The sequence below is a fragment of the Dromiciops gliroides genome, chromosome 1 (assembly GCF_019393635.1).
Source record: "Dromiciops gliroides isolate mDroGli1 chromosome 1, mDroGli1.pri, whole genome shotgun sequence".
NCBI classification, from domain to species: Eukaryota; Metazoa; Chordata; class Mammalia; order Microbiotheria; family Microbiotheriidae; genus Dromiciops; species Dromiciops gliroides.
Window position 1 is genome coordinate 21,210,691 of NC_057861.1, and position 27,940 is coordinate 21,238,630.

At 42.7% G+C, this 27,940-nt stretch overlaps 1 protein-coding gene across 1 annotated transcript; it reads right to left on the reverse strand.

Moving 5' to 3' along the window:
• Positions 1–132: 132 nt before the first annotated feature.
• RFC5 (replication factor C subunit 5) lies at positions 133–16,372 on the reverse strand. The gene is made up of 11 exons (XM_043975836.1): positions 16,237–16,372; positions 10,822–10,886; positions 10,440–10,576; positions 9,235–9,314; positions 8,096–8,169; positions 6,492–6,651; positions 5,676–5,757; positions 4,258–4,387; positions 3,348–3,425; positions 1,455–1,509; positions 133–537 (listed from the first exon to the last, which is right to left on the reverse strand). The coding sequence occupies exons 1-11, from the start codon at positions 16,299–16,301 to the stop codon at positions 441–443; spliced, it is 1,023 nt and encodes a 340-aa protein (XP_043831771.1). The 5' UTR covers positions 16,302–16,372; the 3' UTR covers positions 133–440.
• Between the last annotated feature and the right edge of the window lie 11,568 nt (positions 16,373–27,940).

Genomic DNA, 27,940 nt, shown 5'->3' on the forward strand with positions numbered 1-27,940 from the left:
CAGGAGGACCTGAGTTCCAATCTGGCCTCAGACACTTGACACTTACTAGCTGTGTGACCCTGGGCAAGTCACTTAACCCTCATTGCCTTGCGTGCCCCCACCCCAAATCCAATAATGATAAGTAGACAAAGATATTATCACAAATTATATTTGAGATACAAACATTATTTATTCTCTGGGACAGCTCCAGATGGGGCACCCTTGAGCACTACTCTCCCTTGATCAGAGCCCCAGGAGGGCAGAAAGGCCTTCACTAAACTGGACATCCTACAGTCAGACCATGAAATTGGAACCCCCAGATGTCCTTTCAGTTCCTTATTACCCAAATGGGGAAGGTCAACATTTCCAGCACTTCTTGTCCATTTCTAGCCCTGGGGCCACTGCTTCACCCCAAGAGTCAGAGAAGTAGAAGTCCTTTGTTTTCTAATCATAGCTCTTGCTCAGGCTTCTGCTACAATTAAATCTCTGGTGACTTGAAAAGCAGCAATGAGGGAACTTAGCTGAATCTTCTCACTTGTGCCAACAGCAAGTCTGTGTCTACAACATTAAACAAGTGCCCATTAGAGATGCTGACACTTTGGAGCAAAGGAAGCAAGGAAACATTGTTCTGGACAAAAATCATGCCTTGTGGCATGGAAGCTTCAATTCCCAATCCCTCTCCCCAGCCCCCAACCCCCAAACCCAAGACAATGTAATTAAATGTCTGTCATAAGCTGCTGAGAAGAGCAAAACAAAGTTCTTGAACCGATTTAATGTTACTTTTAAGTAACAACTGTCTGAATTCAATTTTTTTAAGCCATTCTTATCAAACTGTAAAAAAGATAACTAGTACAGTTTCAAAATGAAGTTTTGGCTTTCCTCCACCCGCCTCCCATGCAACAAAGGCATTTTGGTTATCTTATTTATTCAGTATGGAACCAGGAATTTCAAGTGGGAACGCTGGCCAAGGAGAAAGCGATTGTGTATTTTATCGATGCTGAATGTAGGTACATCACGGTCCCTTGTAAGTGCTTTGCTATTACGGGAACCTGGCCAGAAACTTAAGGAAAAACCCATCCGCATGCGATGGGTATAGGCAAAGTGACCTCAGAAGTAAGGCGTAAAGAATAATCCATCAAGCACCAGTAAATGAGATTAGCTGCCCCAGTGGATGGACACAGCTTATTGTTCAGTACTGCCTGCCTTCCTTTAAAGGCTAATTGCATTTGTTGGAGTTGACGGTTAAATGAGGTTTCTGTGTACTCTGTTCCCCAAAGGAACGCTGTTGGGTGGGTTATTGCTTAAATGGCTTTTGAGTCCAAATCTCTTGTAGCCCACTTCTGAGCCCATCACAAATTTAGCCCTGAAGTAGAAAAATCAAAGCAATAACAAAGCAATCTGAATTAAAAAAAAAAAAGGCTGTGACTGCAAAATAATTAGAATGTAAAATTTGGGTGGATTATGTGAATACTTACTCGATGTCTGCCATTTTGATCAGCAAATGTATTCGAACTGGAGGTGGAAAGTCAACTGGATGGAGAAAGAAATATCAAAGCCAAGGAGTGAGTTACTACTCCCCAACCTTAGGGTGTTGCTGCTGATCAATATGTAGATTGTTTTAAAACACATATGGGCACATTACACTCAGTTTAAATGAAACTGGAATTACAATATGGGTGCTCTTATTGGATGGTCAAGTAAAAAGACACAGTTTCACCTCTAAATCCCCAGAGTGAGCCAATAACCCCCAGTACAAAAAAAACTGCCGGGGCATCTTAATATCAAGTGATAAAGCTACTCTTCTAGACAGAGATCTTTATTCTCATTTTAGAAAACAGGTTTGGTCTCCATTAGAAGTGTCAAACAGATGCTGGGCTTGAACTAGATTAAAATGTAATTGGGAGGGGCAGCTAGGTGGTACTGTGGATAAAGCACCAGCATTGGATTCAGGAGGACCTGAGTTCAAATCCGGCCTCAAACACTTGAAACTTACTAGCTGTGTGACCCTGGGCAAGTCACTTAACCCTCACTGCCCCACAAAAAAACCAAACATGTAATTGGGAAATATCTTACAAAATAAATAACAATGCAATAGAACACAGATAATGTTAACATGTGGTTTTCTAAGTCAGTATGCTTCCCTAGAAATCCTTATGTCTGGTTTAGTGGCTCCATTTCTACTTGAGTTTTATACCACTGGCCTAGATGACCACTAAAGTCCCTTTCCAGCTCTCTGTGTGACCGTCATACACCTATACCATGAACTTGGTATAGGGGAAATACAAGCCCAGGGAAATTTCCTAAGATTAACACTCAGAATTTAGCGGTTTTAACTACAACAAGAAACCCAGTACCAGATGGAGAGAAAACTGATGCTTAGAAAGTACTGTGTCTGCATTTTAATAGCTGCTAAGCTTGAATCAAGGAGATATGTAGTGAAAGAAACTACAAGAATGTCCCATTAAAAGACAAGAATTAAATGACTCAGCTGTAGGTCAGCATCTCTGATTAATACTTGTGGCTCCTCTGAGCATCCCACAAACAAGAGGGATGCAAGTTAGCCCCTAGATAGGCAAGCAAGTTCTTCACTGTCCTTTTTTTTTTTTTTTTAAACCAGCATGAAACCATGCCCTACCCCCGCCAAGAAAACTCATGGTTTTACCCAAGAATTCTTTTTTCCCCCTAGCTAAGTGGGACAATTGTGATCATGCCTTCAGAACGACTTCTACAATTAAATGACAGGGTGATGGCCATTCCTAGGATAGGAAGGGAAGTAGGAGACAAATTTAGAAACTTCTCATGCAGAGGTGAATCTGTGCTTCTGAAAACCATACTCTTTGACATAAGGTCACATGGTATTCAGTAGGGAAGAGGCCTCTAAGGACACTGTCCATCAATAGCTTATGGACCTGGCTCGCCACATCATTTTGCTGATAGTTACCTCTCAGAAAGGGAAAAGGGAATAGCATCTGGCATTGAGTTTCTGGATGCTTCCACCAAATTCCAGAAATACTGACCTAAAGGGCAAATACTAAACAAATCACGGTGGGATTTCCATTATAGTGTTTTTACTTAAAGAGTTTCCACTTAGATGATGACACTGTATCATCTTCTTCCCTTCTGTGAATGTGTTTCTAGAAAGAATTCAGGGTTGTGAAGGACCCCAGCAGAACAAACCCTGCCACTCTCCTTCCCCCAACTGTTCTGGGCAAAAGGTGATGGTGGAGGGGTCTCCTTAACACCATGTTCTCAGATATGGTGTCAGAGGAACGTGTCTGACATTTTCCTCCCTTTCCCATGTTCTCCTTCCCAACCATCATTTTCTGCAACGTATTCTCCAAGGAAGGCAAGGTAAGAACCCACGTTACCTCGATGTACAAATAAGTGGATCTCCGTCAGAATGTCATGCAGGGCCAAACCCTTCAGGGTTTTCAGCTCCATGATATCTGGAAAGGAAACCTGGTCAAGGCAAACAGAACAAGCTCTCGAAGCCACGCAAATGGTTTTTAACATACTGTGATGATGGAAACTTAACACCTAGATTGGTACCCCGGGTTTTATAATGGGCCCCACTTATTATTTATTTAAAAGGATAAATCGGTATGGCTATCTTTTTTTTTTTTTAATAAACATCACCTACATTTTTGAATGTATCCCTCCCCTGCTCCCAGAAACAGCTCAGCAAAGCTAGCCAACACTGAGCCATTCTGGCATGATATGGTGTGTTCCAGACACATAGTCATGACCCCCCTTCCTCACCTTTTTGAAGAAAGAGGGGGATGCCCTCTATTTGTTCTTTGGAAGCCCCTACTGTTTTTAAAAAAGATATTTATTTCATCTAATGAGCTTCCCCAAAAGAACAGTTCCCTTATCACTTTGCTGGACAGAACAAAATGATTGCACATGTATAACCTATATCAGATTGCTTGCCATCTCAGGGAGGGGAGAAGGGATAGAATCTGGAACCCAGAACCTAAAAAGTAAAAAGTTGTTTTAACATGTAATTGGAAGGAAATGTTATTTAAAAAATTATATAGGTTTCAGAATACACCTGTCTGCTCTTTAAATAACTATGTTAGAGAGATACCGTGTCTGCTCCATCTGTGCCCTTTGGACGTGCAGGCACCTAATGAACATTGCTCCTCCCTCCTCATCACAGCAGCGCCTGCACTTCAGCTGGGAAGAGCTGAGGCCTTGAAGCTACAAGGCTTTTAATTTGGTGCTGGGTTCTAAAGATAACCCTGTGATTGCCTTACAGTCGAGCTCAGCAAAGGATACTTCTGTATGCTGTGGTAAAGTCCTGGTTCAACATCCAGTCCAGGATGTTGGCGATGTCAGCCTTGAGGGGGTGTCCTGTGCAGGTGTACACTGTCTCCTCAGTTACCTTCCCAAAAGCCATGTTGGTGCTCTGCCCGGGAGGAGAACCAGATTTGTGTGATCATGATAGGCATTGTACTACAGATAAGTCAAGAGGAAACAGGCTGGGCCACCCTGCCAGGGGCCTGCTAAGAAGCCACCTGGGATCCAGGCCAAACTCCCCTCCCCCCAGTAAGACCTGATTCCCTGGAGAATTTTCCATGCTGGGAATGGGACTCTTCCTGTTCCCTCTAATCTGAGAGCACACATGCCTCCTCATGGTTTTCGCAGCATATTTTAAAAAATTCATATCTGAAGGAAATGCTAAAATTTCTGTTAGAGATTAGAGAAAATAAAACATTTTTTTTATCCAAGTTTATGGGTCCTCTCCTCCCCTGCCCTGCCCCTTGAGGTCTATCAATGTCCTGGGGGTGTGTGGACCCCACATCAAGAACTCTTCTGACAGACAACATGGAACTGCAGAAGTTTTGAGTAAGGAATATGAGGCAGCACGGAGCAGGGGATAGAGTACTGGATGTGGATTCACAAAGTCCCAGGTTCAAATCCTGCCTCAGACACTGTGTGACCCTGGGAAAGGCTCTTAACCTCTCTGGGCCTAGATTCTTCATTTACTACAAAATGAGGGATTTGGAATCAAGAGCCTCTGAGGTCCTTTCCAGTTTGAAATCTATGAGCCTTAGAACGACTTGGCCAGATCTGTTCCCGTAGAGCATTTTGGCAGCTGTGTGGTGGGTGAACTGGAGAAGACTAGAGGCAGGCAGGTTAGCTAGGAAGCTACGGAAATGATGCAGGCTCAAGGCCAGGGGGGCCTGAACTAGGAGGGATCCGTGTGAGCAGGAAGGATGAAGGGATCGGTGCAGGGGCCTATTCAAGCAGAACAGACAGGACTTCCTAACCAACTGTGTGGGGGAGGGTGTCACTGAGGTTTCAGGCCTGAGTGACTTGGCTGATATTAGTAAAATAATTAGTATTTGACAGAAATAATCAAGTTGGGCGAACAAGCAGGTTTGGAGAAGAGGTAGTTTTGCTTGGGTAGTACTGAGTCTGAGATGCCTCTGGGACACTGAGCTGTAGGACTCTAAGGGACACAGAGAATGAACGGGATGGGTGATGCTGGGACGCATAGAGGGCACATGATGAAGGCCTCAGGCGGCACTTTGAGAGGCTGGCTGCCGAGCGGCTCATCCGTCCTCACAGCTGTTGTGAGCCTTTCTGCTTCGGGTCCTGAACTCATGGACAAGCTGCGTGGCTGCCCCTTCCCTCCCTGGGGGACTCATTCCAAAGCAACATTTAGAACATAGTTCAGAGGCCAACCATACCTGCAGAATGTTCAGGGCCCTTCGCATATCACCACTAGAAAGGGTGACAAGTGCTTTCATTCCATCTTCGGTTATGTCAACACTACAAGAAAAGAAGTTCCCATAAAATAGCAAATGATCCTTGAAGGAAGGAAGGGAGGAAAGGAAGGAAGGAGGGAGGGAGGGAGGGAGGAAAGAAAGAAAGATGGAAGGACAGAAGGAAGGATGGTAGGTTGGTTTTAGGATCCCAAAATGGAGGCTCCAGGCCTGACTGAGAAACAATGCTGGTTTTTTTAGTCTCAGGCCTCCTTAAGTAGTAACTACCCACATAATCTACAAAGATTATCTGTTTAGAACTAGACACAGGCTATGTTTGTTCCTCTGTTGGACAAGACTAGTTAGAGCAGTCTCCAGACGTCACAGCATCACCGATCTCAAGCTAAAAGGGATAGTAAAACTTTTCCAGTCCAAGCCCCTCATTTGGGATGAGGGATCTGAGGTCCAGAGAGGTTGAATCACCGGCCTGAGGTGGCAGACCAGAGATGGACCCTGCTTCTTTAGCATCTGATCACACAGAATATTGTCTCTCAGAAACTTCCCTCCTAGCCATGAAGATTTAGAGAAATTGGCAGCAGAAAGGACAGAGACCTGGCCAAGTGCAGTCTCTAATGACTGAAGGAGAGCAGGAGTGAATTAGCAGGGCACTCAAGAAAGAAGGAAAGAGTCGAGGAAATGAAGAACTCCATTACTCTGGTGAAGAGGACAGGTCAGAGTGGAGGAGGTGGGAGGCTGGTGGATGCTCCAGTCCTCCTCCATCTACTTGTTCACCGTACTCACTTCTCTTCTCCTACAACGTGCTCCAGGCGGGGAACCATCAGCTCAGGAGTCAAGGGGCCAAATCGGAACCTCGTACATCGAGACTGCAGGGCGGGGATGATCTTTGACAGATAATTACAGATGAGGCAAAACCTGGTATTCTCCGTAAATTTCTCAATCACTGGGAAGAGAGGTTAAAAACACACACAAATAAACTTTCCATGATGGGGACCTCAGGATTAATATTCTAAAGTTTCCAGGGGTTTGGACTTCCATATGTCATGAGAAGGATCCACAGGAGGAAAGAAAACTGGGGTGATGCCCTCACACTGCAGGGCTAACTGCAAGAGGGCAGAGCGGCAGGATAAGGGTAGGCTCAGAGCTGAGGGGCTGTGTGTGCACCCCCTTCACAGGGCGAGAAGCTCAACCATAACCTGGCTCTCATTCTGTCATCCTCCCCTGCAGCAGTAGGGTGCTCCTTGAGAACAGAGATGATTCCCCATTGGTCTCTGAATTACCAGGGCCAAGCCCTGTGCCCATCCCTTGGCAGATATTTAATGAATGCTTGTTGACCAAATCTACCATATATCCAGACATGAAGTCTGGTAGACTCACCCCACGAGGTTATCCCTGTTGCTATTTCTGTGGCTGTGATAATGCAGCAGCTCCCCCCGCCCCCCCCACACCCCCCCTACTCCCCCCAACTAAAGGTTCAAGTCAGAGAACAGAGAAGAGAGCTGCCTGGTTTCACAGTGAGATTCCCCAGCAGGGGGCTTTCAACCTGGTCTGGGAAACCCTACAAGGGGCCTCAGAAGAGACGACTTAGATCGCAAAGACCTATAGCCCTAGGCCTGTAGGCTTCATGTTGTGGTGATGGTGTCTGCCCAGGCTGGAAGTGACTCCACAGCCTGATGCCAAAGAAAAGCTGCCAAAACATCTTAGTCTAGAGGAGATTCCAGACCAGGGAGGAATCGGTCTCTTCAAAAGCACGGATTGCAATTGCACACTCCCACAGAAACTTCTGAGGAGATCAGATCTCTCACAGGACAACACTTCAGAACCTAAAAGGGGAGCCAGACTACCAATAAATACTCTTTTGGAGGAAATTAGCTAATTAGTTTTGTGATGAGCTGGTCGAGGGCATCTCATGCCAAAGTGTCCATCTGTCACACTGTGAAGAAATCTCAGTTCTCTAAGAGAGCTCTTACCATCACCTTGGGAATTATTCCTTGTCAATATTTTGTATGTCATAAATCCAGGAATGAAAAGACCATTTGAATAATCCTGGAATGAAGGATGACCTACCCACCATCTCCAACAAAAGTCTTCAGGAGAGCATGTCTGGTCATGCTTGGATCCCCAGTGCAGTTAACACCCCCAACCTTGGCCATTGGGAAGACTCCTTCCAAACTGCACTAGCACCCTGCTACTGAAAACAAGCAGAAAAAGTGTGGATTTCACACTAATATCTGGCAGGTCCAGGTGCCTTGCCACGGCCAACCATTACTGAACTCTCATTCCACAGGTGCATGCACAGGTACAATTAACGAAGAACACAGAAGAAAAAGGAATTTAGTTAATGGAAAAACAACTAATAAGTAAGTGAGCCCATTAGCTCCTCTCACCTCTTCTCAAGGCATTCTGAGCATCCTGGGTCATGGCATCTGCCTCATCCAATATGACAAGTTTAAAACCTTTCCTAGTTAAAAAAAAAAAAAGTCTTACAGATTTTCTCCAATTTTCTTTCACCTTTTGGCCACACAGGCAACCTCAGCTCTAAGGAATGGGGGGGCGGGTGGTGGTGGCGTGGAGGGGGAAACAACCCAAAGCCCGCTCTAACTGAGCAGCCCAACTTCGGGTGAATAAAGGCACTCTGCCACCAGCATGGATACCGGGCTCAGGCTCTGCCACAGAGTGAAGACAGACTCTTCAGGCCTTCAGCAACAAGGAAGCAACTGCTACTGGCACCTCCTGAAAATCGGCAGCTGCAGGAGCTCCCTGACCTCTTGGTTCTGGAGTTCCCCAACCTCTCGGCCCAGGAGCTCTTGCCTTTCAGGGGCCAGTCTCCCCGTGTGCTTCCTCCCTGGGCCATGCACTAGGACCTCCCGGCTTCCCCCAATCCTTCTATGTTTGTCTCACCACCCTCTCTCCACATAACTTCCTGGCATGACCTGTTATCCCGAGGGCCAGCCTCTTTTTTCAAGCTGCACATACTTGAGCCCTTTATTCTTTTTTCCTACGCCTTTCCAAACACCATGCTCAGCTGGTCTTTCCCACCCTTAATTAAAACAACTATATGATAAATCTTAGTGGAGAAGCCACCAAGCCTAGATCAGCAATAATAGGCCTTAACTGACTGTACTGTATTTTAAAATGTCATGTAAAATTTGCCTTGGAAAATGTTTCTGGGCTGCCATGTCCACTATCTACCATTTAGTCTCCTTAATATCATGTCTCTCTTAAGTGGTTAAGTTTTATTGTTATTCTATCTTTTCTCTCTTGCTCCTTTTTTTTTGGGGGGGGGGCAGGGCAATGAGGGTTAAGTGACTTGCCCAGAGTCCCAAAGCTAGTGTCAAGTGTCTGAGGCTGGATTTGAACTCAGGTCCTCCTGAATCCAGGGCTGGTGCTTTATCCATTGGCCTACCTACCTGCCCCTATTCTATCTTTTTAAGACAGTAAAAGAAGTGGGAAAGGGAGTAATAAATTAGGCTTTCTCTTCAGTGTTTAAAATCCTCAGAGAGAAAATGTACCCAATAGTTCTTACTTAAATATTGTCCTTGTGCTGGCAAAGCTCAAGATTGGTCCCCGTACAATATCTATTCCTCGGTCATCAGAAGCATTGAGCTAAAGGGAGAAAAGATTGTCAGAATCACATGGTGGATGGAGGGCTGGGTCTACTGTGTACAAACTTTTGGCTTTAACAAAGCTTCCCTCGATTCATTCCAATAGCATAAAACTCTCTGGGTCTAGAATACTGAGAAAAAAACTGCTACAAATTTAAAAAGCACACATGCCAATTACTGGGCAGTGTCTCTGAAAATCAACCCTATTTCTTAATTAGAGGATAAGCACACTCATCAAAATTAAAGGAACAGTTAGCTGCACAGCTATATAGGAACTACAAGCAAATCAGGCAAGGATACTTGAGAGAATATTGTCATAAGCTAAAAAATTTTTACTACATTAAAACACAAAGAATGGTAACAATAGCACTGTTATAATTGTGACAGTATTAAAAATGTAACGGAATAGAACATCATAATATATATAAAGCCTGCCTCTGTGAGAGCACACTTAGATTTCAAAATCTTGAAAGGCTGCAACTGGCTATAGGGAAAAGATAACAAAAGCAAGGGAAAGTCCCGAGAAATACAATCAGGTGCCTTTGGAGAGGTGTTCTATTAACTAGTACTAACTTACACCCATGTGATGCCGCTGTTAGAAGTAAACTGAGAAATGCCTCATAACTCATCTGGTCTCAGGCTACTAATTGGGCTTACTTTTCTTTCTCCTTTTTTTTTTTTTGGGTAAGGCAATTGGGGTTAAGTGACTTGCCCAGGGTCACACAGCTAGTAAATGTCAAGTGTCTGAGGCTGGATTTGAACTCAGGGCTGGTGCTTTATTCACAGCGCTACCTAGCTGCCCCTGGGCTTACTTTTCAAAGCAAAAGAAAAACAATTATGTTATCGAAGACTTGAAGATAAACTGAATATCCTGGATTATTCTACAACCATACCAACAGCCACCTGGGAAACAGTGCTAGATGTCCTGTTGCACTGAACTTAGACCCAACTTAGAGCCTATGAGGCTTTGTAACAAAGTCATCTAAACTCTCTGAGCCCCCATGACCTCATGTCTATGCTAAGGACAGCTGGAGTACCTGCCTATCTCATGCAGTCATGGCTCAAAGGAGAGAAGACCAGTAAAGCACTCTGTAAATGTCAAATTCCACAGTAAGAGCAAACTCACCTCTAGGACCATAGAGTTGAACTCTTTGTCTTTGTAGAGTTGTTTGGCACAGGCCAGGATGGTGGATGTCTTTCCCGTCCCAGGGGGGCCATAGAGAAGCAGATGGGGCAGTCGATCTTCGCTGATAAATTTTTGGACTGAAGATGGAGAAGAAGAGAGGGATCCTCAAACTTTGCACATTTACCTGCTTAGGTGAGTGGCTCCTTCAGCCCCCAATGCCAGGGTGTGGAAACCTTAGTGCATATTCCAGCATGACAAAGCATTAAAAACACTGTTATGCCACCATTGGGAAGACAATGGCAGGACACTCGGGCCCTCTGAATGGGAGGACAAGGGTTATTAATGGCCTCTACATCTATGGTTCTGAAACACTGACACTTACTGGTGCTAAGAACATCCTGATGAGAGATTAGGTCATTCAGTGTCTGTGGTCGATACTTTTCAACCCTGAAATGAGAATTTCCAGATATATTACAGTGTAAACATAGGCCAAAAGATGTTAGCATATGTAATTAAATCCCATGGTGTTCCCACTGAGAATTCTCATGCATTCTAAATTATTTGTGGAGTGCAAATCATTACCTATGGGGCTCCAGATGTTTGTGAAGACGGTTGTGCCTGTGCTTATTTGTTCCCCAAGACAACATGGGCTAGAGACAATGTGGTTCAATGAGCACTAATGCCGGATTCCAAACCACTCCACAAGTGTCTACGTGACCCTGGGCGTGGCCTCTCTAGGTCCATTTTTTTCATCTGTCCAACAGGGGGTTTAGACTAGACAACTTCTTTTTTTTTTTCTTTTTCTTTTCTCCAATTTATTTATTTATTTTTTTGACTAGACAACATCTTAGGTCCCTCTTGGCTCCAGATAAATGGACCTTTTCTTGATGAAGTATAATGATTAATTTCCTTCAACTGAATTCAATTCAACAAATACTCATGAAGTTTCCATGTGCAACACATTGCGCTAGGTCTGCCAAGACAAAAACTCCTCCCTCATCCATAAGGAGCTCACAGCCGATGGACATGATTGCTGTTTAAGTGTCTGAAGGACAGTCCTGTGGGAGGGGAAAGGTTACACACAGAGATACGGCCACAAGCAATCAGAGAACTAAATGGGGTCATGAAAGGCTGGGCCTCCCAAGAAGCTAAGCACGTGAGGAGGAACGGACAGACAGCAGGGAGATGGAGGCCGCAAACACGTCAAGTTGGCTGGAATTTTGTGAAGGGGAGTCATGTGCAATGACCCCAGGAAGGCCAACTGGAGCCAGACTAGGAAGGACCTTAGATCCCAAACGGTGTCATCACTTTATCTCAGAGGCAAGAGGAAGCCTCTATGGAGCAGGAGAGTGACACGGTCAGACTTGTTCTTCAGGACGATTATTTGGGCAGCTGTGTGAGGGACGGAGAAGAAAAGGAGACTAGAAACAGGGAGACCAATCAGGAGGCCTTTGCAACAGCCCAGGTGAGAGGTCGAAAGGCCTGAATTAGGGCAGGGCTTGTTAAACTTTTCCCACTCTCAACCCCTTTTTGACTGAGAAACTTTTACTCTACTCCAGGCAGAGAAGTATGTAAAATAAGTATACATAACCTTTTACTATTGCCAAATTTCTTGTAACCCCCACACTCAGTTACACGACTACTATGGGGTCACAACCCACGGTTTAAGAAGCTGGCCATTAGGGCAGTGGCCTAGTGGCCAGAAGTCTTATTATCACTGATTGGAGACAAGGAAGTCACAAAATGGGATAAAGTATCTGGTATTATTATGTAAAATCTGTATTCTCCTCTCCCCAACATTTCTCCCAGGATTCCTTCTGAGCCAGAGGAAGCAGAACCAGTGAGCCCCTGCTAGGGGTCCAGCTTGTTGTCAAAGGAATCAGGGATATTTAGCTCAGAGAAGACGGTGGTGGTGGTGGTGGTGGGGGCGTAGTGGCCTGTGTGTAACTATCTGGAGGCCCCCCGCCTCTGGAAGAGGGTTTAGATGGTTCTGCTTGGCCCCCAAGGGTCTGGGAAAACTGAAAAAGGTGGACTGAGGTTTGATTGAAAGAGGACTTCAAAGAATTGGAGCTATGCCAAAGTAGAGGAAACGATTGCCCCTTTATGTTGTCATTGTTCATCCTTCTGAGAGGACCAGTGATGTGTCAGGTGAGGCCTTGATTGGCTTTTGAATTGGATTTAAGGGAGGCAGAGGTGCACAAAGTCTCCCTCTTTCTCCCAGTCACTGATGTCAGCTGTCGATGGCCGGGGGTACATCGGATGACCATGGCATCTGCCATGTCTGACCAAGCTCTAAGCCTCCACAGTGCCTGCTTCAGGAGCCTTCATGGCCATTGGAACAAACGGTTCTCACCTGCCCAATCCACCAGGGGAAGTCTTCCCAAGTTTGGGGCAGGCACCCCCTCCCAACTCGAGGACAGGTTTGAGGCCTGTCAGTTACCCTCCCCTGGTGTAGCAGTCTGCCGAGATGGTCTCACCAGGGTGTGGCTGCTGTGCAATCTACAGCTTTCTGGAGCCACAGGTGGAAGCGCAGCCCTCATATCTGAGGTGCTGTCCTCTCTGAGCGCCCTTTCACAGAGGGGAGGTGGACGAAAGGAGGACTTCCATAAGACGAGGGAGGAGATGAAAGGGCGCTCAGATGTGGAGGAGAGGGAGCTCCCAGCAAAGTGCTTCTACTTTTTCAGCAAAGCGGGAGGTGGGTTCTCAGCTCTGAGGGTCGAGCAAGGAGCCAGTATTGGAGCCTTGAGGACAAAGGAGAAGGTTTGCAAGAGCCACTGTGAAGTGGAAGACAGAATCAATTGGAGAGTGGGGAGTAAGATGATGGCCTCCTTGCAGGAGTGAGGATCCCGTTGGGATTAGATAACACCAATTTATAGAGGACCAAGTCAGCATGGCTGGATGTGACTTTTTTAGCAGGATGCCGGTAGGACCCCAGGATGCAGAGCACAGGAATGATCCAGGGTTAATGTTCGGCAAGATGGGAGGAGCAACAGAGGAGTAACAGTGGACAGAGTGGTGGGACTGGAGTCAGGAAGACCTGAGTTCAAATTTGACCTCAGACACTAGCTGTGTGACTCTGGGCAAGTCACTTAACCTGTATCTGCCCTGGTTTTCTGGGTTGTAAAATGGATATAATAGTACCTACCAACATAAGGCAGTTGGGAGGATCAAAGGAGATAATACTTGTAAAGTACCAGGCACGTATCAGGTGCTTAATAAACCCTCCCTTCTTTCCAACCAGACAAGAGTGCTAGAGCTTCCAGAGCAGAGGAAGGCTTTTAAGTGACCTGGTCCACCAAAGGATAAAACGAAGAAGGGATGAAAGCAGAGCCATCAGGGAAAGATGAGGATGAGGTGCTGGGGTAGGAGCTATAAAGCTTAGTGAGATGGGCGATTATTAGAGAATGGAACGCCAGGTTTTTGTCATGTATATGCAGCCGTGTATGTGCAACATTCCACATGCACTTCCACCTCTGCAAAGAAGGGAGGGGGAAATATTTTCTCAACTCTTCTCCAAGGTGACACTTGATCATTATGACTAAATAATATTCAGTTCTTTATTGGGGGGGGTGGTTCTGTTTATACTGTTTATCAACCAACCAACAAGCATTTATTAAGAGCTTGTCATATGCTGGGAACTAAACTTGGCAGGAGAGACAAGAAGACAGTAACAAAGGCAGTTCATGCCCCCAGGAGCTTACATCAGGGGAAACAACGTGTACAAACTGATGCAAAAACATGTGTAAAATAAACATAAGGTAATTTCGGGGGTTGATGGGGAAAGCAGCAGTAGCTGGAGGGGGATCAGGAAAGGCCCTCTATGTAGCAGGAGGTGCCACCTAGGCTGAGTTCCAGAGGAGGCTGGGATTCTGAAGGATGGAGGTAAAGAAAGAACAGGCATGGGTACGGCTAGTTCAAAGACTGGGAAATGGGAGATGGAAGATCATGTGTGAGGGACAGCAATTAGGCCAGTCTGACTGGAGCCAGTGCATAAAGGGGAACAGTAGAGTGTACCAACTCTGAAAAGGGAGGCGGTAAAGGGCTTTAAATGCCAATCCAAGGAGTTTGCACTGGATCTTGGAGGCAAAGGGGACCCCTTGGAGCCTTGTGAGCTCTCATGAGCGATGAAGGTAAAGCTGACCAGGCTCAGGAGCTGGGTGGGGATGGGGGGGGGGGGCATGCAGTCATTGAGCTTTCTTGGTTCTGCTTACTTCACTCACTCACAAGTACACATACATTTTTCCAAGCTCCTTCAAATTCTTCCTAATTATTGCTTCTTGTGGCACAATAATATTTTGTTCCAGAGGTCTTAGACCTACCACAATTTATTGTTATTTCTCAAGTGATGGGCATTGGCTCTGTTCTTTGCTACCGCAAAAAGTGCTGTTATGAATATTTTGGTACATATGGGACCTTTCTGTCTGTGACCTCCTCAGCCACAAAGTAAAGGGTTTGACCATGTATATCATCTTTTAGTAGAAATCAAAATTTCTTTCGAGAACAGCCAAACTAATTCAGAGCTCCATCACTATGTATTAGTGGGTCTTTCAGCAGACCCTCCAACACTGACAATGTTATCATCTTGGCCAGTTTTCTGGGTGTGAGATGGAATCTCAGCGTCTTAATTTGTAATATTATTTGGATTTTGGAACAACTTTTCTAACTCCTTCATTTTATAGAAAAGGAAAATGCCCAGTTAGGAGATGGGAGTGTCTTGTGTGAGGAATAAATGAATGGTAAGATGTTCAGTGCCACTGACCCTCAGAGTATGTAGGTCTAGGGCAGTAAGGTGAAAGGAGACTGGAAAGGCAGGAAGGGACTCGGACTGGAAACAGGCGGACCTACCAGCAGGCTATTACAATAGTCCAGGTATGAGCAGCTGAGGGTCTGCACCAGAGTGACAGCAGGAGATATAATGATAGACAAGAAAAGGGGACATATTTGTAAGATGCTGCAGAGGTGAAATTGACTGGAGATGTTGCAAAGGTGAAATGGACAAGAGATGCTGTAGAGGTGCAATTGACAGGCCTTGACAGCACACTGGATCTGCGGTGAGAGATAGTGAGGAATCCAAGATGTTGCTAGGTTGTAGGCCTGAGGGACTTGGAGGATGGTGGTGTCCTTGACAGCTATAGGGAAGGTAGGTAATGGGGGGGGGGGGGGAGGGAAGATAATGAGTTTTGTTTTGGAAATCCTGAGTTTAAGACATCTGCTGGACATCCAGTCTGAGATGCCTGAAAGGCAGTTGTATATATGAGACTGGAGGTCAGTAGTGCATTTGGGGCAGGAAAAGTAAATTAAATCCATGGGAGCTGAAGATCAGCAAGTGAAGCCGCATAGAGGGAGAAGAGAAGAAGGCCCTGGACAAACGGTGTGAGCTGGGAGAAGATCCAGCCAAGTCTGAGACTGCGAAGGCGCAGTCAGATGAGCAGGAGGAGAAACAGGAGAGAGGGGGGTGGCTGGAGTAGAGAGTATCGAGGTGAGGCACCGACAGCATCCCAGCCCTAAATCTATGACCCTCAGTCACTTTCACTGCTCTCGGCCTCAGTTTCCTTTGCTGCAAAATGAGAAGACCTGATTCCGTGCTCTCTGGAGTCGCCTCCAGCTCTAATTCTAAGACCCCACTGCCCTCAATTTTTCTGGGCTTCCGTTTCCTCAACTCTCCTAATCCAAGGCCTTTGGACACGCCCCCAGCTCGGAAGCCGCCCCCCCACCCCCGCGCGCTGTCCCTCGCCAGAGCCCCCCTCCAGGCTGTCGGGATTCCTGCCCCACCCCCGCCCCGGACGCAGCCCCCTACCAGGGCAGGTTTCTGCTTTTGACCGCAGGCTGCTGCTGCTGCCTCCCGACGGCCGGGGCCTCCATGGTGGCGCTGACCCTGAGGGACAGACAGACAGACAGTTGAACTACAGCGCGGGAGCAGCTAAGCCTCTTAGTTCCCGCCACAAGTCGCGCGCGCAGCGGCAGCTCTCGCGAGGCTCGGTCGCTGCCACCGCGCCTGCGCTTCTGCCGCCTTTTCTTCCCCTCATTCCCCAGCCCCTTAGGGCACTTCTCCCTGCCCCTTTTGGTTGCTAAGGCTTGGAGTAGGTTGCTAGGTAACCTCGGGACTCGCCTTATGCACAGGCGCAGCAGCCAGGCTCTGTCAGAGGCAAGGGAGGGAGCCGAGCATTCCTTCTGCCGTGTGGCGGCGTCCAGAGAGGCTGGGGCGGTATGTTTGGTAGGGAGCAAGAGCCCGGGAAAATGAGGGTGAGTATGGAGGAAAAGGACCCAGCATGGATTCATCAGGAAGATGCCACATTTAATACCCCATTAAAGTAGTCCACATGTATTCATGCATTCATTCCTTCGTTCATTCATTCATTTGAGGCAGCTGGTGGTGCAGCGGATAGAGCCCAGGGACCTGAATCAAGAAGACTTGAGTTCAAATCCAACCTCAGATAGTAGTTTGTGTGACCCTTGGCAAGTCATAACTTCCGCTTGCCTCAGTTTCTTCAACAGAAAAAATGGGGATAATAACAGATCCCACCTCATAGAGTTGGGAGTGTCAGATGAGATAATATTTGCAAAGGTGCCTAGTGTGCAGTAGGTGCTTCTAAAACACTTATTCCTTCATTTATTCAGTCACTTCTTCCTTTATTAATGTTTCAGTCATTAATTCATCTACTCCTGCATTCATTCATTCATTCATTCATTCATTCATTCATTCATCAGTTCACTCCTTTCCTTCCTTCCTTCACTTTCATTCATTTCTTCATTCAACAGATCTTTTGACTCCTCATCCAGGGTTCTATCCACTTTGCCACCTGGCTACCTCATATACATAGTAGGTTGGAGGGATTCTCTCTGGGATAGAATCTGGGATTCCATCACAGATGGAAAACATTAGAAATGAGTAGATTAGGCAAAGCTTCCTACAGAAAGTAAGATTTAAGCAGAGTCTTGAAGGAAACCAGAAAAGAAAGTCCAAAGAAGGAGTTCACCCTTTGCTTGGACTATTACAATGCCTACTCTATCCACCCTCCCCCCACATTGGTGTCCAGGTAGATACTTTGGTAGAGTGAAGCAGAGTGAGTTATGGATCTGGAATCCAAAGACCTGGTTTCTAATTGAAGTTCTGCCACTTGGTACCTGTGTGACCTCTGATAAGTCCCTGCCTTTCTGGGCTTCAATTTCCTCAGCTGTTTTATCATGGAGTTAGATTAGCTAAGGGTCCTTCCAGCTTTAGAATGAGGATTTTATGATCAACCTAAATACACCATCCACACGGCTCTCAAATGAATATTCCTATGTCAACAGTACGACCATGTCATCAATATGCCTAAGAAGTTTAAGTGGCTCCTCTTCCCTGTAGGATGGAGCTCAAACTCCTTAGCTCCTGTCCATTTTTTCTGACGGATTTTCTGTTATTCTTCTTCATACAAGTCAACTAGCATTTTCAAGCCCTACTATGAGCCAGATACTATGCTAAATGCCTGGCATGTGGTGAGGGCTGATGAATGTTTCAGTTCACTCATTTATACTTTAATTTTAGCAAAGCATCTGACAAAACCTTTCGTACTATTTTTGTAGAAGAGATGGAAAGATGTGGCCTAGACAATAGTACAGTAATATGAATTCAGAGCTCATCAAATGCAAAAATCATTTGATGTCACCTTGGAGAGAGGTTTCTAATGCATTGCCTAAGGGATCTCTGCTTAGCCTTGTAGCTTTGTTCTAACGTTTGAAATCAAACAGTTGAATGAAGGCATAGTCTAACAATTGAATGCTGCAAACATTTACTAAGCTCTACTATTAAAAAAAACCATCTGAGACCTCAAGTTTACATTCTTCATGGAAAACATGCTTATCATGTGTTTATGTGGATAACATGAAGCTGGGGTGGGCGGGGAAGAATAATAATATAGAGCATTTAAAATTTTACACAGTACTTCATACATGTTATCTGAGCCTCACACAATCCCATTAAGTATTATTATCTGCATTTCACAGATGATAGCCAATGAGTCTCAGAGAAGTCAAATGACTTACTTAGGGTTACAGAGATAGTGAATATTAGGGGCTGTATTGGAACCAGAGTCAAGAACCTGAATCTCATGTCAGCCTAGAAGGTTGGATCACATGACCACTTGTAAACTTCCCTCTGCATATTTTAAAATATTTCATGGTTGCCCTTTCTTTTCTTATTTCTTCTTTGTATCATCATTGATGTCCCTCCTCCAAATAAAAGCCCTTCCTTATATTAAAGAAATATAATCAAGCCAAATAAGTTTACATATTGATCCTGGGTGAAAATATTTGTTTCTTTCTATACCTCTTTGTTCCTTCACCTTTGCCAAGAGTGGGGAAGGATGCTTTATCATCACCCATTGAATTATGATTGGTCATTGCATTAACCAGAATTCTTAAGTATTTCAAAGTTTTCTCTTACAGAATTGTGGTCATTGCATAAGTTGTTTTTCCCAGTTCTGTTCAATTCATTCTGCATTAGTTTACACAAGTCTTCCCTTTCATTCCTATCATCATTTCTTACAGTACAATAATATTCCATTACATGAACAGATCATAATTTATTCATCCATTCCTCAAGTAATGGACACTTCTTTTATTTCCAGTTCATTGTTATGACAAAAGATATGGGAATAGATATTTTTGGACATGTGGGTCCTATCCCTCTGTCTTTGATCTTTTTGAATTATATTTCTAGTAGTGGTACTGCTGGGTTAATGGGAATACACAATGTAGTGACTTTTTGATCATGGTTCCAAATTGCTTTCCATAGTGGTTGGACGAATTCACAGAACTACCAACAATATGTTAGTTTATCCCTCCACCTATGAGCATAGCAGAATTGCAGTAGCTCAAAAGAAACATGAAATGTGCTTCAAAGGTATAAATAAAAGGTCTTGGCAACAGATTGGATATGGAAGGTGAGAAAAAGTGAGGAAACAATGATAATTCCTGAGTTCCAAGCCTGGGGGATTAGGAGATCGGTGGCACCTTCAACAGTAATTGGGAAATTAGGAAGAGGAGAGAGCTTTGGCAAAAATGAATTCAATTTTGGACGTGTTAAGTTGAAGATATCTATGAGCTATCCAGTTCAAGATGCCCAACAGCCAGCTGGATATATGAGATTGGAGGTTAGGCGAGAAGTTAGGGCTACACAAATAAATCTGAGAATCATCTACATAGACCTGAGTGTAATTTATCTCTGTGTGTCAAAATAATGACATAACATTTATGATTAAGTTAATATGTACTCTAGAAGACAGAATGAAGCTGACATCTTTGCACAGTTCTGCCTCACTTAAATCCCATTCACTCAAAAGTCAAGATATCACCTCGTGATGTTATTGGTCCTCTCTGACAATGCAGGATCATTATCATCAACTACAACAAAAACAACATGTTATACAGGTACCTATGGAATATTAAAAGACTCAGAGGAAATCACTTGCACTTTGGATAGATCCTTTATAGAGGATTTGTGGGAGGACATGAAGAGGAATTTCATAGAATGATAAGCCTTGGATAAACCCCTTTTTTGGGGGTAGTTGCCCAGAGTAGTTGGTCAGAGAAGTTCATCAGTATTGTATACCAGTTGCATGATAGTATGCTTGCATTGGTTCTAGATGATGAATGATGCTCTTGAACTTTTCCAGTCACTAATGGAGTGAAGCAGGACTGTGTGCTTGATGTTTTCAACTATGTTGTTGGATGTGTGATTTTCAATTTTCCAGTTTCGCTGCCTTGTTGTTTCCTGTACTAGAGCTAAAATGTCCTGTCTGTTCCCTTCTTCTCTCTCATTTCCTTTGTAAATATATGTTGCTATTTCTTTAAGTCTGTCAGGACTCAAACTATTCCTATCCCTGTTCCTAGAAGAAACAAAGGGGGGAATGTGATGAAATAATGGGATTTAGCAGATACTCAAAGACCCACCTGGAGATGAATCTATACTGATTGAATCAAGTGAGAGTGATTGACTGCTGATTAAGCCTACTTCAAGTTAATTGGATTGTAATCACACCTGGCTATCCCTTAAGAAGGTATTGTTCTCAGAAGCTAGACTGTGAACTCAACTTGAGAACACCTTCAAAACCAATGGATTTGGATGAGCCAACCAATCAGCTTGAAGCAGTGTGTAAGGACCGCCTCTGTTCCAGACCTATAAAAAGCCTCCACAAACAGCTTGCTAGTGTGTTCCTGATTAAAGCAGGCTCGTGGAGGAGGACTTCAGGAAGAACCCAACCAGGCTGGAACTCTAGGCTAGACTGGTGCTGAAGCTTCTGATTTAAGGTGACCACAATTTAGATTTTAAACATCACAGATGCCTTCAATGAGGACAAAAATATCATCAAGGTAAACCTCCACACTGACAGTAAATTATTTAACTTCAAAAGGCTAAAAGCCAAAACTAAAGTGGAGGAAGAGTTTTTGCATGATTTTTTGTTCACTGATGGTTGCACATGCAATATAGCCTTTGTGCCTGAGACATCACAGAGTATGGCTCGATTCTCTGCCACTTGTGCTAATTTTGGCCCGACAATACCAAGAAAATAGAAGTGCTCCTGCAGCCAGAACTGTTCTTTCATTACATGGAACCATTGGTTACAGCAAGTAGAGAGATTTTGAATGCTGTGGTTAAGTTTGGAAGTATTCTTTCTAGGGATGTCCACATAGATGATGAAGGTGGCATACATACTGCCAAAGCTAGTTCAAAGCTAGCTGAAGGAAAGTGTGGGAGGCCTATGGTAGAGCCTTCCATGTTGGTATTGGTTGATCAACCACAGTTGGACACACTATACCTTGACCCCAACATACTGATGTCATTTTGGTCCTCTTGAGCAAAATAACCAACTACCCAATGGGAAGATAGGAATAAGAATTTCATAGGATGATAAGGCTTGAATAGATCTCTTTTCTGGGGATCTTTAAATAAGAAGCCCAGGGTAATTTGCATAAGATGGCCCAAATGCTATGGAAGATGATGGGAGATAGAAAAACAAATTGAAAGAGAATGGGATTGTTTCTGTGAACCTCCAAAGCCTCAGTAGGAAATACTGATATGAATGAGAAGCATATTGTCTTACCTCTGGGGAAAGGAAGAGGTAAAAGGTATGGACCACCATTATTAGCTTACCAGGTGTAAAAAAGAGTTTTATTTAAATGGTCCAAGAAAGATATGCTTTTACAACTACATGAAAAGAATCTTTTTGTGGAGGGGAGTGGGGTGGGGCTCTGTAGCCCGGTTATAAAATAGATTGAATAGTTCACAGGCTTTCTATTCTGGGGACATGGGAACTGTAACATTGTTAACTGAGATTCTAGTATAATTGTCCCACCCGTGAGCTATTAGAGAGCTAGCACCATCTTCTGGAAAAGAGCTGAACTGAAGGGACTGTGAACAGCAAAAATAAGGACCCAGGATATCTGTCGGCCAGAATCAGAGGGGAAAAGAAGTGCCAAGAATGACCTATGATATCTGCTAGTTATAGAGGTCCATGCAGGCAAATGTGACCAAAGCAGGTTTGCTGGCCTTGGATAGCACTAATATGGAAGAGTAACACTTCCTTCTCCCCTCGTAGCTTGGATCCTACTAGGATAGTTCTATAACTCATTGGGATTGTACAAGTTAATTGATGGGGAAGAGGCTTCTGGAAAAGAGGTTTTTGATTTTCTGAGCTCAAATACAATTCTTTTTTTCTGTTTAATTTACTGTATAAACAAAACTATTCCATATTTTGGAGCCTTGTGAATCTGAGGGCTTGTAAGGGGGAGGTTGAGGTTACCACTGGGGGAAAGTGAAATTCCAAAGTTCTGGTTTCCTCCAAATATATGTGTATCCTTTGTATCCACATGGAGCCTATGGCTGAGGTTTTCATATATAAGAGAAGGTTAATCATGAGGTGATTAATATTTTTTAAACCATGGCAACATATGAAACCTCATAGAAGGCTTAAAGAGGTTGTGATCTGATCAGGTTGTTCAAAAATCTTCAGTGACTTCCTACTCTACAGTAAATTTCAAATTGCTCTATTTGGCATTCAAATCCTTCCACAGTGAGGTACCCCTTGATCTTTCCTGTCTTATTATATATTACTTCTCTCCATGTGCTTTGTATTTCAGCAGAAGTGGACTACTTTCTGTTCCCATTGACCATTAAAATGTATTAATACCATTAGTTTTTACATAACCTTAATTTCCTAATAAATCTATCCCCTCTTTCTACCCAGAAAGCCTTCTCTTATAATAAAAAATATAAAAAATATAATTAAAAACAATCCAGAAAACCAGCTAAAACATCAATCAATTCCTAAATCCTTTGTATAGCCTCCATTTCTTCTTTGAGACCAAGCTTGGTCATTGTAATTTCATAGAATTTAGTTTTGATTTTGTTCTTCCATTTTCCTTGATGTAGTCATTGTGTGTATTGTTTTCTTGGTTTGACTTGGCTCACTTCACATTTCATTGTATTCATCATATTCACCATTTTTATTAGTGTGGCAATTATTTAATTTTATTATATTCATATATACCTATTAGCATAACATATTTTGTTATGTTCACCAATTTTCTGGGTAAAGTAAAACCTCAGAGTTGTTTTTATTTTCATTTCTCTTAATAATGTATAGCATTCTTTCAGATAATTGTTAATGGTCTCGATTCCTTTGAAAACCATTTGTTCATATCCTTTGGCCTCTTATCCACCATAGGTGCTTCCATTTCCTTTCCTCTAAGTCTTTTCCTAACTTTCTATAGTCTGGCTTCTAAGCTTATCATTCAACCAAAATCACTCTCTCCAAAATTACTAACAATCTCTTCCTTGCTAGATCTAATGTCCTTTTGTAAATCTTCATCTGTTTTGACCTCTCTGTACCTTCTGACTCTGTGTACCACCCCTTTTCCCTCAGTACTCTCATCTCTCTAGGTTTGGGGGGCACTACTTTTTATTGGTTCCTCTCTTAATTTCCTTTGTTGAATTTTTATATAGGTCATACCTGCCCTCCAGGCTTCTGTCTTGGACCCACTTTTCCTTTCCCTGTATACTATTTCAATTGGTGATCTCATCAGCTCCCATGGATTTAATTATAATTTCTTTTCTGATGGTTCTCAGATCTACTTGTCTAGCCTTAAACTCTCTGCTGGACCTCCATTTTGAATCTCCAGGTATCTATTGGACATTTGAAATTGGATGTCCTGTAGATATCTTAATCTCAACTTGTTCAAAATGGAACTTAGCATCTTTCCTCCCAAATGCTCCCCCATTCCACACTCCCCCATTACTGTTCAGGGTACGGCCATCCTCTCAGTTATCCAGGCTCCCAATGCGGATGCCATCTTTGATTCCTTACTCTCACTCACTCTCCATATCCAATCTGTTGTGAGAGCCTATTGATTTTACTTATGTAACGTCTCTCAGACATGCCTCCGTTTTCCCTCTGATATTGCCCCACTCTCATTCAGGCCTTCATTGCCTCGTACATGGACTACTGAAGTAGACTACTGGTTGGTCTCCCCATCACAAGTCTTTCCTCATTCTAGTTCATGACCCACTCAACAGTCTAAGTGATCTTTCCAAAGTGAAGTCTGATCATGTCACCTAAACTCCAATGGCTGCCTATCATCTCCAGGATTAAATATAAAAATTTCAGTTTGACATTCAAAGACCTTCATAATCTGTTCTTCTCTCCCTTCTTGCAAATCCCCCTGCCCTAGCCACATACACCATGTACTCTCTCTCTCTCTCTTTTTTTTTGGTGGGGCAATGAGGGTTAAGTGACTTGCCCAGGGTCATACAGCTAGTAAGTGTCAAGTGTCTGAGTCTGGATTTGAACTCAGATCCTCCTGAATCCAGGGCCAGTGCTCTATCCACTGCAGTGCTACCTAGCTGCCCCCGACCATGTACTCTTTGATCCAGTGACACTGCCTTCTGGTCTGTTTCTCAAACAAGATACTCCTTCTCCTAGCAAAAATCTCACCTTTTATAGGAAGCCTTTCCCAGCCACTCTTAATTTTAGTGCCTTCCCTTAGTTGCTTATTTCTAATTTATCCTAGATATATAGTTTGTGCATAATTATTTGCATATCATCTCTCCCATTAGACTGTGAATTCTTTTTGAGTAGGGACTGTCTTTTCCCTTTCTTTGTACACTTAGAGGTCAGCATGATGCTTGATCTATAGTGTTTAACAAATGTTTATTGCTTGACTGGCTGACTGTAGGGGAACAACTTTAGGTCTTATATATTTGTGTTAGTTTCCTATACATCTTGTATATCAGATTCTGACATGAGACTGCTAAAAAAAATTCCCCCCAATTGACTCCTTCTCATCTTATGCTAATTGTGTTAATTTGGTTCATGCAAAAACTTTTCAATTCCTATATAATTGGAATGACCTATTTTACATTATTATTACTTTTTATACTTCTATACTTATACTTCTTATTACTTCTATCCCTTATTTGGTTAAGAATTCTTTTCTCCCTCTACCCTCTAGCCATAGCTGTGGAAGATAACTGTTTTCATCTCTTTGATTTTTTAAAAATAAAAAACCTTTTTATTTAAAATTTTGAGTTCCAAATTTTATCCCCCCTTCTCTCCCTCCCTATACCCTTCCCTGAGGTGGTAAGCAATCAGATATAGGTCACACAGGTACAATTATGTAAGACATTACCGTATTAGGCATTTTGTATAAGAAAACTTGAATAAAAAAAAAACTGAAAGAAAGTGAAAAGTAGCCTGCTTCAGTCTGTGTTCAATCAATATCAGTCCTTTCTTTGGAGGTGTTTAGTATGCTCCATCAATAGTCCTTTGGGATTGTCTTGGATCATTGTATTGCTGAGAATAGTTGTCATTCACAGTTCTTTTGATTTGTCTTTTTTTTTTTTGTGGGGCAATGAGGGTCAAATGACTTGCCCAGGGTCACATAGCTAGTAAGTGTCAAGTGTCTGAGGCCACATTTGAATTCAGGTCCTCCTGAATCTGGGGCCAGTGCTTTATCCACTGTGCTGCCCCCCCCTTTTAATTTTTTTAATGGCATGATATTTAATATATACAGGCCATACATCTATTTTGTCTTTATGTGTGGTACATATAATTGATCCAAACTCAATTCCTGTGAAATGGCTTTCCAGTTTTCCCAACAATTTTTCTAACAGAGGGCATTCTTCTCTAAGTCATTTATATTCTTAGGCTTATCAAAGAATATATTAGTCCTCAATTGTTTCTGATTCTTCCTTATTTTATATATTCCATTGATATACTTTTCTAACATATCAAGTAGTTTTTATGATTACTGCTTTATAGTATAATTTGATGTTTGATAGAGTACCTAAAACAAACAGGAAAATGAAAGAAGAACAGAAAGAAGGCCAGAAGGAACCATAGATGAGCAGGAAAGCTTTGAAAGTTTTATAGTCATGTAAAAATGCTCCAAATTATTATTGATTAGAGGACTACACATTAAAACAACCTTGAGGGGGCAGCTAGATGGCGCAGTGGTTAAAGCACCGGCCCTGGATTCAGGATGACCTGAGTTCAAATCCGGTCTCAGACACTTGACATTTACTAGCTGTGTGACCGTGGGCAAGTCACTTAACCCCCATAGCCTAAAAAATAAAAAAACAAAAAAACCCCCAAAAAACAACCTTGAGATATAATTTTACACCCACCTGATTGGTTAAAATGATAGAAGGGGAAAGTGACAAATGTTGGAGAGGATGTGGAACAATTGGGACACTGATTCATTGTTGGTGGAATTGTAAAATGATCCAACTGTTTTGGAGAGCAATTTGGAATTATGCCCAATGAGTTATTAAACTCCCTATACTCTTTGACCCAGAAATACCACTACTCGGTCTATTCCCAAAGATGAGTAGGGAAAAAGGAAAAGAACTTATATGTTCTAAAATATTTATGGTAACTCTCTTTGTAGTGGCAAAAACCTGGAAATTAAAGGGATGCCCATCAATTGGGGAATGACTGAACAAGTTGTACTATATAATTGTGGTAGAATACTGTGCTATAAGAAATTATGAGCTCAATGATTTTATAAAAAACATGGAAAGACTTGCACAAAATAAAGATAAGAAATGAGCAGAACCAAGAGAACATTGTCTATAAAAGCAGCAATATTGTTTTAAGAATCACTGAGTGAATAAGTTATTTTGTCTGTTATAAATGCCCAAATTAGTTATGAAGGACATATGAAGAAAGATGCTATCTGCATGCAGAGAAAGAACTGATAAATAGAGGTATGGATAGAAAAATTTTATATACATATATACATACATGTGTATAGACATCTCTGGGATGGGGGGAGGAAGAAGAAATTACAGGATAATTTTATTGTATATTTGAAAGGAATAACAAGTTGCACATAGTAGATCTACAGTTTCATGTACAATCATCTTTTTATCGTAATATGTTATAGGAATGCTTGTTTTATTCCATAAATTTAAAATAAAATAAAATAAAAAGCTTTGAAAGTTAGATGTTGGGGGCAGCTAGGTGGCTCAGTGGATAGAGCACCGGCCCTAGAGTCAGGAGTACCTGGGTTCAAATCCGGCCTCAGACACTTAACACTTACTAACTGTGTGACCCTGGGCAAGTCACTTAACCCCAATTGCCTCACTAAAAAAAAAAACAAAGTTAGATGTTGAATTTACTGAGGACTTCAAAAGAAAATCAAGTTGTACATCATAGAGGTTTGAAGTTTCATGTACAATCCTCTCATTCTATTCCACAATATACAGGGAAACTCCCATTTTAGTTGATGTTTAAGTTTAAAATAAAAAGTGTTTTATAAATAAATGTTAGTTATTAAACCAAAGCTGATTCCAAGTTATAAAGCTTAGATCAGATCAAAACCTGACCAAGCCTCTATATTCTTATTTTCTACCCTCCTTCTATTCTACAGTGTCTTTTGTCATCACCTTGTCTATTCAAGTCCATTCACTTCATGTGTGAGAATGGCTAGTAATGTACTGATTGTAAGAGCCCTTGTTTATTTATCATGTCAAAATCTCATAATAACTCTGTGTGCTAGGTGATGCATAGCTCTTAGCCAGGCAAGACATACACACTTGTTTTTATATATATGTGTGTGCGTGTGTGTGTACATATATGTGTGTGTATATGTATGTACATTATTAGATATATACAATTTCCTTTGTGAGCAGTTCATGATAAGAGAAGAGTAATCAAAAAAGCATTACTGAAGAAAAAATGGATTTTTTCAATTGCTATTCATGAAAAGTGAAAAATTAAAAAAGCATTACTGGAGAGAAAAAAATGGATAATTTCAAATGCTATTCCTTTTTCATTCCTACATTTTCATTATATCACTTGAAATTTATGCCTTTTGTTCTCTCAAATCAATTTTGTTGATATTTTGTCTTGTTCTATCTAATATTCCTTTAGTAGTTTGCTAGAGTACTAAATATATAAAGTAATTTAAGCAATACTGTAAATTTTTATTAAATTGGCATCACTCTGCCCTAAATATCC